The 16,251-nt window shown below is 40.7% G+C and overlaps 1 protein-coding gene across 2 annotated transcripts in view; it reads left to right on the forward strand.

Annotated features, from left to right (window-relative positions):
- The window catches only part of SPTBN2 (spectrin beta, non-erythrocytic 2), a 183,006-nt gene that overhangs the window by 135,478 nt on the left and 31,277 nt on the right, over positions 1-16,251 (forward strand). For both annotated transcript variants that reach the window (XM_077287515.1, XM_077287516.1), the window contains 11 exons: positions 4,559-4,676; positions 4,795-4,953; positions 5,728-6,030; positions 6,117-6,270; positions 6,390-7,260; positions 7,495-7,632; positions 9,980-10,736; positions 11,533-11,735; positions 11,963-12,053; positions 12,869-13,015; positions 14,711-14,974. In XM_077287515.1, coding sequence (XP_077143630.1) covers positions 4,559-4,676; positions 4,795-4,953; positions 5,728-6,030; positions 6,117-6,270; positions 6,390-7,260; positions 7,495-7,632; positions 9,980-10,736; positions 11,533-11,735; positions 11,963-12,053; positions 12,869-13,015; positions 14,711-14,974 — 3,205 coding nt within the window. The remainder of the gene's footprint in view (positions 1-4,558; positions 4,677-4,794; positions 4,954-5,727; positions 6,031-6,116; positions 6,271-6,389; positions 7,261-7,494; positions 7,633-9,979; positions 10,737-11,532; positions 11,736-11,962; positions 12,054-12,868; positions 13,016-14,710; positions 14,975-16,251) is intronic.

A 16,251-nucleotide genomic window follows, 5' to 3' on the forward strand; every position in this document is an offset into this window, starting at 1 on the left:
TCACTTGTTTAATGTTTAGGCACATCAGGGGCTCTCCAAACGCGACATGGTGTCCCATCTCAATTCCAGTCAATTTTGCATTGAAAAGTAAAATGGCGCTCCTTCCTTTCCGAGCTCTGCGATGCGCCCAAACAGTCGTTTACCCCCACATATGGGGTATCAGCGTACTCAGGACAAATTGTACAACAACTTTTGGGGTCCATTTTCTCCTGTTACCCTTGGTAAAATAAAACAAATTGGAGCTGAAATTAATTTTGTGTGAAAAAAGTTAATGTTCATTTTTATTTAAACATTCCAAAAATTCCTGTGAAACACCTGAAGGGTTAATAAACTTCTTGAATGTGGTTTTGAGCACCTTGAGGGGTGCAGTTTTTAGAATGGTGTCACACTTGGTTATTTTCTATCATATAGACCCCTCAAAATGACTTCAAATGAGATGTGGTCCCTAAATTAAAAAAAAATGGTGTTGTAAAAATGAGAAATTTCTGGTCAACTTTTAACCCTTAACTCCCTAACAAAAAAAAATTTTGGTTCCAAAATTGTGCTGATGTAAAGTAGACATGTGGGAAATGTTACTTATTAAGTATTTTGCGTGACATATCTCTGTGATTGAAGGGCATAAAAATTCAAAGTTGGAAAATTGCGAAATTTTCAAACTTTTCGCCAAATTTCAATTTTTTTCACCAATAAACGTAGGTAATATCAAAGAAATTTTACCACTATCGTGAAGTACAATATGTCACGAGAAAACAATGTCAGAATCAGTGGGATCCGTTGAAGCGTTCCTAAGTTATAACCTCATAAAGGGACAGTGGTCAGAATTGTAAAAATTGGCCTGGTCATTAGCAAACCACCCTTGGGGGGTAAAGGGGTTAAAAGGCCTGCGTGCCACTCATGCTCCGGTTGACATCGCAACCGGGGGTCTGCTTAAGGCCCCCATGACTAGCATCTTGGGGTGTCGTATGAAGCCCAATACACTATATATTACAATACAATAGTCTTGCAGTACTAGAAGTGATCAAGATTCAAGTTGCCTAAAGGCCCCGTCTCACATAGCGATTTACCAACGATCACGACCAGCGATATGACCTGGCCGTGATCGTTGGTAAGTCGTTGTGTGGTCGCTGGGGAGCTGTCACACAGACAGCTCTCTCCAGCGACCAACGATCAGGGGAATGACTTCGGCATCGTTGAAACTGTCTTCAACGATGCCGAAGTCCCCCTGCAGCACCCGGGTAACCAGGGTAAACATCGGGTTACTAAGCGCAGGGCCGCGCTTAGTGACCCGATGTTTACCCTGGTTACCAGCATAAATGTAAAAAATAACAAACAGTACATACTCGCCTTCTGATGTCCGTCAGGTCCCTTGCCGTCTGCTTCCTGCTCTGAGTGCCGTACAGTGAGAGCAGAGCGCAGCGGTGACGTCACTGCTGTGCTGTGCTCTCACTGTACGGCACTCAGAGCAGGAAGCAGACGGCAAGGGACCTGACGGACATCAGAAGGCGAGTATGTACTGTTTGTTATTTTTTACATTTATGCTGGTAACCAGGGTAAAGATCGGGTTACTAAGCGCGGCCCTGCGCTTAGTAACCCGATGTTTACCCTGGTTACCAGTGAAGACATCGCTGGATCGGTGTCACACACACCGATTCAGCGCTGTCAGCGGGACCTCAACGACCAAAAAAAGGTCCAGGCCATTCTGACACGACCAGCGATCTCACAGCAGGGGCCTGATCGCTGGTACGTGTCACACATAGCGAGATCGCTACTGAGGTCGCTGTTGCGTCACAAAACTTGTGACTCAGCAGCGATCTCGCTAGCGATCTCACTATGTGAGACGGGGCCTTAACCGGGATTAAAAAAAAAAAAAAAAGTTAAATGCGCCCCCCACATTCCCCTATTTTCTTTGGTGAAAAGTAAAGAAATGAAAAAATTTTTTTACATATGTAGCATTGTTTGTAAAAGTCTGAATGCTCAAAAAATAAAATAATTTAAACTGTTCAATTAAAGGCCAGAATTCTTATGCCAGAATTGCCATTTTTTCAGTTACTGCATTTATCCCCCACTCCCACACAAAAAAATGCAATACAAAAATATATCAAACTGTCACATGTACCCCAAAATGGTATCATTAATAAACCTCAGCTCTGTGCATAAAAAAAAAAAAAAGCGGTCAATGAGAAAAATGTATAGGTCTCCAACTCAAATGGTTCTAAATTTTCTTTTTCTCTCCCCCACACCCAAAAAATATAGTTTATTCCACCACAATAGTTTTATTTATTTATTTTTCTATTTTTCAGTAAATCATATGGTAAAATGAATTCTTCCTGTAGAAACAAATCTTTGTACAGCTGTGTCGATAGAAAAAGTTATGGCCCTTCAAAGAAATTGAGGACAAAAGGAAATATTGTCCAGTCATGAAAGTGTTAAAGTTGGTACATTAAAAAGTGAAATCATAAGTGACCATTTATCCACATGAAACCTTTTTGGGGGGCTTAGACGTCCAGTGGGTGGTCCGACTCACTGACTGCCATCTGTGCTCACTTATACAAGGAAGGCACTGATGAGACCGCCCACTGGACTCCATTCTGCCAAGTAGTGTTTCTACATCGGTGGCAGTGTGACGTCACCAGGTACATACAACATTCTGCTCCTATTACACCGGTAACATTGTAGAAGCCTAGACAATACTTGAAGATTTGAGGGATTTTATCAGACTTGAGCTGTTGGATGATTGCCCGAGTCAACATCCTACCTGTGCATAAGCGGCGACTCATCAGCGCATGCAACCGTCTGTTCCTAATCCTGCGCCCTTCACCCAGCTAAAACTTTACATGGAGATATCAAAAGCATTTCCTCTCCCCTATAATCTTCTCCATAAATGTTCTGCTTTCCGCACCTCCACCTAGAATCTTCCAAGCTGTTTCTTTTCGTTCTGCATGCATCAAAATGGAAAAAAAGTGAAATAAAAGTCTAACTGATTCTGGCGTTGCCCGGGCATAGTATCTAACTGTTAGATAGCACCTCACTTCTCTCATTTTCCCATCACGTTTCTCATTTTCCCCCAACACCTGTCATTTTGACCTCACACCTGTCTTTTTCCAATCACTCCACTATTTTCCCCTCACTCCTCTCCTTTTGCACTCACATCTCTTCATTTTCACCTCACACCTTATTTTCCCCTCAGTATATACCTGTATGTCATCTCTTCCTGTATATAGTATATACCTGTATATCATCTCCTGTATATAGTATATACCTGTATGTCCTCTCCTCCTGTATATAATATAGCTGTATGTCATCTCCTGTATATAGTATATACGTGTATGTCATCTCCCCTGTATACAGTATCTACCTGTATGTCATCTATCCTGTATATAGCATATACCTGTCATCTCCTGTATACCTGTATGTCATCTCTTCCTGTATATAGTATATACCTGTATATCATCTCCTGTATATAGTATATACCTGTATGTCCTCTCCTCCTGTATATAATATATACCTGTATGTCATCTCCTGTATATAGTATATACGTGTATGTCATCTCCCCTGTATATAGTGTATATACGTGTATATCATCTCCCCTGTATATAGTGTATATACGTGTATATCATCTCCCCTGTATATAGTGTATGCCATCTCCTCCTGGCTGTCAATTTGCCTCCAAAACTTTTCCTTTTCACGTTTTTCCCCATTATGTAGATAGGGCCAAAATTGTTTTGTGAATTCGAAAGCGCGGGGTAAAAATTTTGCCTCACAACATAGCCTATGACGCTCTCAGGGTCCAGACGTGTGACTGTGCAAAATTTTGTGGATGTAGCTGCGACTGTGCAGATGCCAATCCAGGACATACACACATACACACATTCAGCTTTATATATTAGATATATATGATCATTTTTTTCACGTGGTAAAAAAAAAAATTAAGTCAATTTAAATTTTTAACTTTTACATATACATGTCATGCATAATTTTTACATATGTAAAAAAAAATCATGTATACATATATAAAATAAAAATATATCATGTATACAAAAAATACATGTCATGTATATTTTTTCACTTATACATGATATATAATTTTTCATGTAATTTTTATTTTACTCATGTAAAATAAAGACATGTATGTATATGTAAAGAAAAATATATATACCGTATATTATAGTTTTTTTTACATACTGTCTATATGGGGGTCACATGATCATAAGTGATTATAAGGCCAGAGATTTGCCTTGCATATTGATCGTAGGCCACAATAGTCTAGAGATGTTTATTGACTTCTCTGGTGGAGTTTAGCGGGCATGTTCTATGACCTGTGCAGGAAGGAGGAGTAGGTGAGCTGTGACAGTCACCCATTGTGAATTCTTGGTCCTGACTTCTCTACATATGTCTTTCGTTGCTGTGATAATTATTCTGTAATATCTGGTATAAAATAAAGCACAGTATTGGTACGATCCCATTATATACGTGACTTGTGCATATATAGAATCATTTTGTGGTTTCATAGATGGCGGCAGCTGTACTATATCACTTGTATCTTGATATGTGGTTTCAGATTCACAGAAAAAGGAAATTTGGAAGTTCTCCTCTTTACCATACAGAGTAAAATGAGGGCAAACAATCAAAAGGTCTATACCCCGAGGGAAGGAAAACTCATATTTGATATAAACAAGGTACAGATTAATTATCACTTCCGCTACTTTGGATCATTTTCTTTTTAAAGGCTATACATCTTCTTGTGACACTATCGCACAACTTTACTTTACTTGTTTTTTTTTTTTTTGTTCCCAGGCTTGGGAGCGGCTGGAGAAGGCAGAACATGAGCGAGAGCTTGCCTTGCGTGATGAGCTGATTCGCCAGGAGAAATTAGAGCAGCTAGCGGCAAGATTTGATCGGAAGGCAGCCATGAGAGAGACCTGGCTCAGTGAGAATCAGCGCCTCGTGTCACAGGTATTTACTGTTTCTTGAGTCATTTTTGGATTTTTCTTGCTTTTTTGTAAATCCTCCTTTATCTCATCAGTTGCACCATAAGTGGTTGAAGGGGTAGTCCGAACTTGGTAAATTCTCTCCTGTCTGCGGGCTTTGTAACAACTCGCTGATTGCAATGGGGTTGGTCCTTGGTTCCTCTCCCAGGAAGACTAGTACAATGCGATGATCCATTAGAATAGAGCGGTGGCCACTCTATTCATTGTTTATACCAAAAATGGCCTAGTGCAATATTCTGGTGTCTCCAGCAGTCCCATATTCTGTGCTGTTATGTTGCTTTTTGGAGACTCCATTCTCCCAATCAGTGGAGGTCCCTGCGATTGGACCACCGAGGTGGCCAGTTTCTTACGCAAAGACCACATGCTTGCAATCACTTTGGGTATATGAGCTTGTAAATGGTGCTCTGAAGGTAGCCGGATCGCTGGATCTGACAATCTTCATTGCCCAATGCGCCATTCCGATGCTGCGGTGGCAAAGATGCCTCTATCGCCATCGGAACCATGCCTCTGGTCCGAACTGTCAATCAGGATGAGTGCACTGCCCCCCGGCAAGCAGAACGTTGAGAGGCAGAGTAGCAGTGTGCTCTCAAAGATAGAAAATGAGAACAACCGGTTAATCTTAATTGAATGATGAGATGTATATGGCTCTTGTTACCCAAGTATCCAATGATTTTAGTATTTCCCAAGAGCCCACCCAAACTCCCTAAAATGGAGCCGATCTTCCCTCTTTACGTTGCAGGATAACTTTGGCGTGGACCTTGCTGCAGTTGAAGCTGCCGTCCGGAAACATGAAGCCATCGAGACAGACATTGTTGCATACAGCGAGCGTGTACAAGCCGTCAATGCCGTTGCCAATGAACTAGAGGCAGAGAATTATCACGACATTAGAAGAATTTTGGCTCGCAAGAGCAATGTGACCCGTTTGTGGGATTATCTAAGGGAGCTAGTTGCGGCCAGACGACAAAGACTCTTGATGAATCTAGAACTTCAAAGAATGTTCCAAGATCTGTTGTATCTCATGGATTGGACAGATGAAATGAAGGTGGAAAGATTATTCTAGAGCTTCCATTGTGCACAATAGTTGGGTTAGAAGGTAAAACTGTATCTATTCTTGTCTTCTTTCCTCAGGGTCGCCTGCAGTCTGAAGATTACGGGAAACACCTTCATGGCGTAGAAGATCTTTTACAAACTCACACATTAGTAGAGGCAGATATCGCTGTGCAAGCAGAACGTGTAAAATCAGTGGGTGCTGTCGCCCGAAAGTTCATGGATGATGATGAAGGTTTGTAGAAAATGACAAGTAATGATGTGGACAGGTTAAGATGAAGGAAAGAGAATGAAGAACACGAAAATTGTGGAATTTAATACAAATTACAAATATATATTTTTTTTATCATTTAGGTTATAAACCGTGTGATCCTGAAGTGGTGCGAAAGCGTGTGCAGCTCTTAGAGCAACAATATGCAGAATTGTGCAATCTGTCTGCAGCTCGAAGATCAAAGCTGGAAGAGTCGAGGAGGCTTTGGAAATTTTTCTGGGATATGGGTGAAGAAGAAGCTTGGATCCGAGAACAAAGTCGCCTTCTTTTGTCTGATGACTATGGTAAAGACATCACCAGCTCCTTAAGGTTAATCAGCAAGCACAATGCTTTCCGAGATGAAATGAGCGGGCGTTACGGGCCATTACAGCAGACTGTGGCTGAAGGTGAAGAGCTGGTAGCACAGGGCCATTTTGGAGCTGAAGAAATTGAAGAAAAAATATTGGAAGTGAAAGGACAATGGAAGCAGCTTGAAGCCTTGGCTGAAGACCGGGGGAGCAAATTAAGGGAAGCCTACAGCTACTACCAGTTCCAAGCTGATGCCAATGACGCAGAGGTTTGGATTTTAGACACTTTAAGGCTGGTTTCGTCCAATGATGTAGGCCACGATGAGTACTCTACACAGAGGTTAATTAAAAAACATAAGGACGTGGAAGAGGAGATCCTCAATCACCGACCAGCTATTGACGCACTGCATGAACAAGCCAGTGGTTTACCACCATCCTACGCTCATTCTCCTGAGGTTGATGGAAGACTTCCTGCTCTGGAGCAACGGTATGAAGAGTTGGTAACCTTGGCTGCCCAACGGAAGCAGGCTCTTCAAGACTCCCTGGCTCTTTACAAAATGTTTAGTGAAGCGGATGCTTGTATCCTTTGGATAGATGAGAAAGAGCAGTGGCTAAACGGAATGGAGATCCCGGAGAAACTTGAAGATTTGGAAGTAATTCAGCAAAGGTAATTGGTGTAGATTATTGCAGATGTCCTTCTACAACATGATCATGCACATGCCCAAATATCTAGCAAATGAGTCCAACAAAATGTCATCATATCTAGAGGTGGTCATTGCATATTTTCTGTAGTCTAAAATCATGGAATTTAATACTTGCAGTTATCATGCAAAGATTTCTCTACAAGTTGCCTAGCCAATTGTCATTTTATTGTTATCCTGATGGATCGATGTTGTCGCAGGTTTGAAACGCTAGAAGCAGAGATGAACAACTTGGCATCCAGAATAGCTGATGTAAATGAAGTGGCCGGGCTGTTGCTTGATACTGACCACCGAAATGAGGAAAGCATCCGGGACATACAAGACCAGCTGAACGCACGGTAAGAATCTTGCTCTGGAGGTTTTCCTAATTCTGATGTGTGAATGTAATCCACCGTTTAGTGCTACATATGTTCAGAAAACGTCATGTAAGATTAAAAAAAAAGTATGATTGGTTTCCTTTAAGTGGCACCAGGGAGACATACTTTGTGTGATTCAGATGCAATATTTTCAGAATCTGGATCATTCAAAGAGAATCGTTCACACAGAATATTTAAGAATATTTGCAGATTTAGAGGGACTTTTTCTAAAATATATATTATTTAAAAGGCATTTCCAGTTCTAAACCAACCAAGATATATATATTTCCTGTATGTCCAGTTCTAAACATTTGAGGACATCATTTATTGTTTTTCTAATCAACAATTGATAGAATATGCTTTGTGTTGTCTGATAGGTGCCTTGTTCTTCAACAGTAAGCAGGTCCTCTTCCAGTTTGTACCGCACAAGATAATCTTTCCTTTGACAAGTATTGCGACTTGCAAAACTTTTTGCATAACTACGTGATGCATTGCAGAAAAAAATATGCAATTTCCCCCCCCAAAAAAAAATCAACTTTCTGGCGTAAAGTGCTAAGTGGGAATTTTTCTTTTGCAGTAGCGTGCCTGAATCTCTACTGAATGTGCACGGAAGAAAAGAGTTAACAATCTTAGGCCATTTTCACAAAGCATTTTTGCATTACGTCTGGGAATTCTATCTGAATCCCCTAGAAACAGGATTCAGACACAGCACCCAAAGCGGCCACGGACTGCTGTGTGTGTGTGTGTATATATATATATATATATATATATATATATATATATATATATATATATATATATATATATATATATATATATATATATTATATTCGTGATTACTCGCTAATCCCACCCCCTGCACAGTAGCTCCGCCCCACCACATCACCACACATAATCCCGCCCCCGCACATTACCACACGAGGCTCCGTCCCCGCATATTACCACACAAGGCTCCGTCCTCATACATGTGATTGTGTTTACAGAGAAATTTTAACTTAATTTATGTTTCGTTATGAAATTTGTTTAGATGCTGAAATCTTACTGAATCCAGTTTGTTTTTGATTTTACACTGTGAATAAAATGTATTATTAGTATTCAGATTTTTAATGATAATTATTATTAACTTCATTTTAAGTTAATTTACCACCTGTGTAAGCGCTATTGAATGTTGTCATTATTTACTTTAGTTTGATCACCAGCAGCGTTAATTAGATAGCAATGAGCGTGCCGAGCGTTAGCTGGCTGGAAACAGCTAGTATATGTATATTATATTATATATTATATTATATTTTTTATAATATATTATATTATATTTGTTATAATATATTATATATTTTATAATATATTAGATTCTTTTTTATAATATATTATATTATATTATATTTTATAATATATTATATTTTATAATATATTATATTTTATAATATATTATATTTTATAATATATTATATTATATTATATTATATTATATTATATTATATTATATTATATTACAATAGTGTTCGGATGCAGATCATGTTCTTTTGCTTGGCTGAAAAGATGGACTCCTCCAGAAACAAAGCTCATAGTTAATTCAGTCTACATTTGCATCATTGCAATCTATGGCTCCATTGATTCCATCCTGAATTCCATTTTTGGGGGATTTGGACAGAATCCCTAGATATAATGCAGAAACATTGTGGGAATAGGGCCCTATACCTGTGTCCAAAGCCATCATGCCTTCGGGTAGTCGGAGAAAACCAGACTATCGTAATTGATGCATGAACATTCCCTATTGGGGTAAAGGTAGCACAATATTTGTTCTTGGCGTATCCACCACTTGTGGTGTAATCTGTGGTCATAACAGTAGGACGCTGTGACCTTCATAAATGACACAAGTAATCCTACAATAGCCACCTGTGTTCTCATACACCGAAAAGTCAATATTGGAGTTGAACGAATATGTTCGGAATCGGTCGCCGAATCTGAATTTGCCATATTCGTGCCAAATTTATTTTTGATGATCGGATCCGAACATATTCATTCCTTTCTACTGCCATCAACTCCAATGACGTTCGGCTGTGTTTGGCGAATATTGCAAAAACAATATTCTCTGCCGATTGTAAGTGGAACCGAATTTTGAAAAACTTGCTCAACTCTAGTCAAGATGTGCTGTGCTCATTACAATAAACTTTCTCCGGTTCCGGAGAACATCATTTACTGTGAATTCTTGTACCCTAAATTATTTTGGTAAACATTTGCTAGGACTAATACTTAAACGTATAAGAAAAAAAATAAATATCAACTTGTTGAGTATAACCCCCTTTTTTTTTTTTTTTTCTCTTTCCAGATGGAATAATTTCCGTCAGCTTGTAGGTCAGAAGAGAAGCGCTCTGGACTCCGCTCTTGAAATACAGAATTATCACCTGGAGTGTAATGAGACCGTGTGCTGGATGAGAGAGAAGACCAAGGTGATTGAGTCCACGCAGAGCCTGGGAAATGACTTGGCTGGAGTCACCGCCCTCCAGCGTAAACTTACCGGCATGGAACGTGATCTAGAAGCCATACAGGGAAAAGTTGGTGACCTCCATGCGGAATCGGAAAAGCTAATCTCGGAGCACCCACAAAAAGCCTCCGCTATAGCTGGCAGTCTGTCTGACATAGATGAGACGTGGGATGAACTGAAGGATACAATGAAGAGAAGGGAAGAAACTTTGGGTGAAGCAAGCAAGCTTCAAGGCTTTCTGCGGGACCTAGATGACTTCCAGAGCTGGCTGTCACGAGCACAAACCGCAGTCGCTTCGGAGGATTTCCCCGCGGATCTAGTTGAGGCGGAGCGTTTGCTCGCACAGCATGAAGGCATCAGAAATGAAATTGAGCGCTACGGAGCGGATTACAAGCGAATTAGGGAGGTGGGCGAGGAAGTAACTCGTGGTCAGACAGATGCCCAATATATGTTTCTGCAGCAGAGGCTGAAGGCGCTGGACACCGGCTGGAATGAGTTGGGACAAATGTGGGAAAACCGGCACCAGCTGCTTTCTCAGGGGTACAGCTTCCAAGTGTTCCTGAGAGACACAAAGCAAGTGGAAGGTTTCCTGAATAACCAGGTGAGACATCATAGGTTTCTACTTGTGTATTATTACCCCATGCTTCATTAATTAAATGGGTTTTCCAATTCATGTACAATGACCTATCTGACTTTTGGGCATCCCTGCCAATCGGCTACTCTTCATTTCTTACATTGCTCCGCTCCATGCTTTAATGGGTATGGACAACTTGGACATTTTATATTCATTAAATGCCTGTATTTCTGGTGGAAAATAAAATCATTTTGCAATTGGGTTTCATCAAAAAATTTTGCCTAGTTTGCCTTCTATAGCTTCTGTATTGTTTGGATGGATTAGAGAGTTTATAACGCTTTCTTCCTACTTCTGAGCTCCTCTTTGTAGGCAATCTGCTACTTTTTTTTAATGAAGCACAATTGCAAAAAAGTTTAAAAAAAAAAGTCAATGTAAGTAAGGATCATGATAGTTTGCAGTTTAATTTCATACAAGTAAATGAGACAAAGCTGTAAGCCAAAGTTGCAACTAAATGACTGGAGCTATGCCTGGTAAGCCATGAAATGCCAGCTGCTTTGTGGGGGGTATCATGAACTAGACCCCCACCAATGTAATATTGCTTATTCTAAGGATGCTACTTAAATTTTTAAAACCGATAAACCCCATTAATAATGTACAGCCCTAATCAAGCAGAAAAGTGGACTGATCTTGGTCTTAACAATTTTTTTTTTTTTAATTTATTTAAAAGCTTGCTTCTGTAATGAAGAGGTATAACCACATGGATGATGCCATCCTGTCGTCCTTTTTTCTTTTCCATAATCAAGCCCTATTTATCTACTTTTAGGAATATGTCTTATCCCATACGGAAATGCCCACAACCCTCCAGGCAGCTGAAGCCGCAATCAAGCGCCATGAGGACTTTATGACCACAATGGATGCGAATGATGAGAAAATCCGTGGCCTGGTGGAATCTGGAAAGAAACTTATTCAAGAGGAAAATGTCAACTCTGAAAAGATTCAGGAAAAAGTCACGTCCATTGATGAGAGGTGAGTCACAATGCGGCAATCGGTTGATATATTTTTAAGATTTCGGTGATAATGCCCCACCTAGGAGTCTAAGGACATGGATCTGATGATAAGTCCATTCTTTTGGCATCCTTCTGTATTTTCTGTGAGATGAGTGAGAGACGGCAAACAACTCATTGCCCAATTTTCATTGTTGAGTTTCTTCTGTGCATTTTTTTATTTTATTTTATTTTTTTTTTACTTTTTAGGCACAAGAAAAATCGTGCCACAGCCAACGACGTTCTATCTCGACTGAAAGACAATCGGGATCTACAGCATTTCCTCCAGGACTCTCAGGAGGTACACGGCTCTACTACAGCAAATTTCCACCCATCTGATATTTCTTATATTGTAATATATTTTTATAGCAGTCAAAACTCTTATTTTACTGATGCAGATCTCAAAATTACCCTCATGTACACATTTCCTTATTTTGGACAGCTTACCACTTCTCCAGGAGGGCAGAGGATGCGCCATATTTATTGGTGGCATTTAGATAAACATTACACACTTTTTTTCTTTTTGCACTGAAGAATAAAAGGTATATGAAGAAATGAATCTTTTTTTTTTTTTTTTTTTTTTTTAATCAAATCTGCTTTTATTAACACAACTGGTAAGCCAGGGTTATTCTAAATGGGAGTATACTTAAAGCAATCTCTCATTCCCCACCACTTTTTACATTTTAAACAGATTTTACCTATCGGGAGTAGAGTGTGTTAGCATCTTAGCTTGGCTTATATGGGATTCCATAAAAGCCAACAGAAACTGTAATATTTGATGTGTTTTTATCTTTCAAGATATTGATTTGCATTCTTTAATGTTACATAGGACTTCTGGAAAGTCTTTGCTTTGAATGCTCAAATTGAAATTTTCACAGTTCAAAAATGATTAGTTTGACATTGATTTCGCAAGAAGAAAATTGTGCTATAGAAATAATTCTGTTAGAAAAATAACACTGCTGTACTAGTGCGGGATGGTCTCATTCAAAACTACAACTAGTCCTGCAATTAAAAAAAAACAAAAAAAAACATATGGTCAGTGAAATAAAAACTTGTGGAGGGGAAGGCACAAAAAAGGTTAAAGTACGGAATAAAATACTCTACCCTTTGTTACAGCTGACTCTGTGGATTAATGAGAAGATGTTGACGGCTCAGGACGTCTCTTATGATGAAGCTCGTAACCTTCACAGCAAGTGGCAGAAGCACCAAGCGTTTATGGCTGAGCTGGCATCAAATAAAGACTGGCTGGACAAAATAGACAAGGTGAACGATAACTCAGGATGATGGCTCATTCAGACGTCTGTGCAAAACGATCTGAGATCGACAGACTGGCCAGCGGCCGCTTCATAGAAACTCATGAAGCTGTCAACGCTCAGGTCAGATGAGCCGCCGGCCAGTCAGTGCATTAGCGGTCCAGTCTTGGACCGATTACCACGGACATCTGAATTTGTCTCTTAGGCTGCATTTACATGTCTGGGTATGGATTGTGGTTTCCGGACCGGCTGGTGGTCTCCCATCCCAAACTCAATAGGCCACATGGGCATAAACATGGCAGTGTACACTGTGATTTCCGGACCGGCTGGTGGTCTCTTGACCCACACTCAACAGCCACATGGGCATAAACAAGGCGGTGTCGTTCGGGTCAGGAAACCCTCAACTGGTCCGTAAAACGCAGATGTATGAAAGCAATCCTAATTTTATTTATTTTTATTTTTTTCTTCTTTGTGGTAATTGTTACTTGGGATATTGTAATGGTTGTTTCACTGATTGACTTTTTAAGAGGTCTGGAAGCCTTTGTTGAAAGATATACAATACTAAGTTATATGCAGTGATTTGCTAGAGATGGCCTAGATGGTATGTGGGTTTTGTTTGTTTGTTTTGTTTTTAACCCTGAAGCTGTTAATACATATAAGAATGTCTGCCAAACATTTTTTTTTTTTTGGGGGGGGGGCAGCCACTATATTTCTCATCTCCTCTCAGCCACGTTTATTTTAAGGCTGTTGTCACACTAGCAGTATTTGGTCAGTATTTTACATCAGTATTTGTAAGCCAAAACCAGGAGTGGAACAATCAGAGGAAAAGTATAATAGAAACACATCACCACTTCTGCATTTATCACCCACTCCTGGTTTTAGCTTACAGATACTGATGTAAAATACTGACCAAATACTGCTAGTGTGACGGCAGCCTCATAGGGAGAGTGGGCTTATCGGTTTTCCAACATGTCCAATCCCTTCTTCCAATTTACATCTGCTGCTCAATTCAGATGTATTTTGTGTATGAGGAGCTAAAAACATAGTTGTTTACTGCAGAAGTGCACCTCTTCCTGGCTTTCTGCTTGCTTGGGAGCGTGGAGCGCTGCTCTCCAGCTTGTTTGACCATTGGAGTAACGACTTAATGCCGCCGGCCTGAACTGTGCTCTCTCCGATGCTACAAGCATCAGTGATTCTTGTCTCTGCAGTATCTGAGGAGAGCAGGGGCACGGAAACAGACAACTGGACAACTTCAGAGCAGCGCTTACAAGCTCTAAAGAAAAGAACTTGCAAGCACTGTGTTCCCTCCTAAGACACTAGCCACCACTGATAGGACTCTAGAGGTGGCCGGTAATATAAGCAAAGTGCAGTAAAAAAAATTAATTAAAAATCTCTCAATTCTTGAAAACAGACTTCTAGTAACTAATGATTAGTGAGCATGCTGGGATAAGGTATTATGTGAGCATGCTCTGGTGCGAACCAAGTGACTTCGGCATGAAAAATATGTTCCAGTCCCTGCAACTGCATGTTTTGCTGCATTTTGACAGCTGCAATATACTTGCATAGATTGCCTTTTTGTTAGACCATCCCTGCATGTGTTGCAGCTGTTGAACAGTCACGAGACATGCAGCCGCGTGATGCTCATATTATCTCATTGATATCGATTATTACTTATTTTAGTTAAAATCCATATTATTTTTTGCAGGAAGGACAGCAGCTGATCGCCGAAAAGCCAGAGCTTGAACCAGTCGTGCGAGAGAAACTGGATTCCCTACATGCCCTTTGGGATGAGCTGGAGTCCACCACGCAGAGTAAAGCCCAGTGCCTGTTTGATGCCAACAGGGCAGAGCTATTCACACAAAGTTGCTCAGCATTAGAAGGCTGGTTACAGAATCTCGAAGGCCAGCTCCATTCTGATGATTATGGGAAAGATCTCACCAGTGTGAACATACTGTTAAACAAGCAACAGGTAGGGGGTCATTTCTATATGTAAAAAAAAAAAAATATAATATGTGTGTGTGTGTGTGTGTGTGTGTGTGTGTGTGTGTGTGTGTGTGTATAGATATAGATATAGATAGAGATATATATATATATAGATAGATAGATAGATAGAGATATAGATAGATAGATATATATGTTACACACACACACACACACACACACACACACACACACACACGCGCGCGCGCGTGTTTGTCAAAGGGGTACTTCCGTCTGTCTGTACTGGAAATCCCGTGTCGCTAATTGGTTTCGCCAGCTGCCTGGCCTGGCGGCCGCGACCGATAAGCGACTGGCACAGTCCAGCCAAGAATTAGTCCCTCCCTACTTCCGTCCAGTCAGTTCCCGGCACCCGCTCCATACTCCCCTCCAGTCAGCGCTGACACAGGGTTAATGGCAGCGTTAACGGACCGCGTTATGCCGCAGGTAACGCACTCCGTTAACGCTGCTATTAACCCTGTGTGACCAACTTTTTACTATTGATGCTGCCTATGCAGCATCAATAGTAAAAAGATCTAATGTTAAAAATAATAATTAAAAAAAAAACAAAAAACCTGCTATTCTCACCTTCCGTCGTCCGCCTATGCGCGCGGCTGCCGCCAGCTTCTGTTCCTAGAGATGCATTGCGAAATTACCCAGAGGAGTTAGCGGTCTCGTGAGACTACGTGGCCAGTGTTATATACTGCGTGGCTGATGATGGAGAGATAGACAATTATATATATATATATATATATATATATATATATATATAGTACTTCAGTCTGTCTGTCCCAGATATTCATTGGTCAAGGCCTCTGTCTGTCATGGAATCCAAGTCGCTGATTGGTCTCGGCAGCTGCCTGTCATGGCTGCCGCAACCAATCAGCGACGGCCACAGTCCGATTAATCCCTCCCCTACTCCCCAGCAATCACTGCCCGTCGCCCGCTCCATAATCCCCTTCCCCTCCAGTCACCGCTCACACAGGGTTAATGGCAGCGGTAACGGGCCGCGGTGTAACGCACTCCATTACCGCTGCTATTAACCCTGTGTGTCCCCAACTATTTACTATTGACGCTGCCTATGCAGAATCAATAGTAAAAATATGTCATGTTAAAAATAATAATTAAAAAAAAAAAAAAAAAAACTGCTATACTCACCATCCGCCGCCTTTCGCGCTCCTAGCGTCGCTACGGTGACCGCTCCATGCAAGCGGCAGGTTCCAGTCCCAGGATGGTATGCCAGAAGGACCTTCCATGACTTCACGGTCA

The sequence above is a fragment of the Ranitomeya variabilis genome, chromosome 2 (genome assembly GCF_051348905.1).
Source record: "Ranitomeya variabilis isolate aRanVar5 chromosome 2, aRanVar5.hap1, whole genome shotgun sequence".
Lineage (NCBI taxonomy): Eukaryota > Metazoa > Chordata > Amphibia > Anura > Dendrobatidae > Ranitomeya > Ranitomeya variabilis.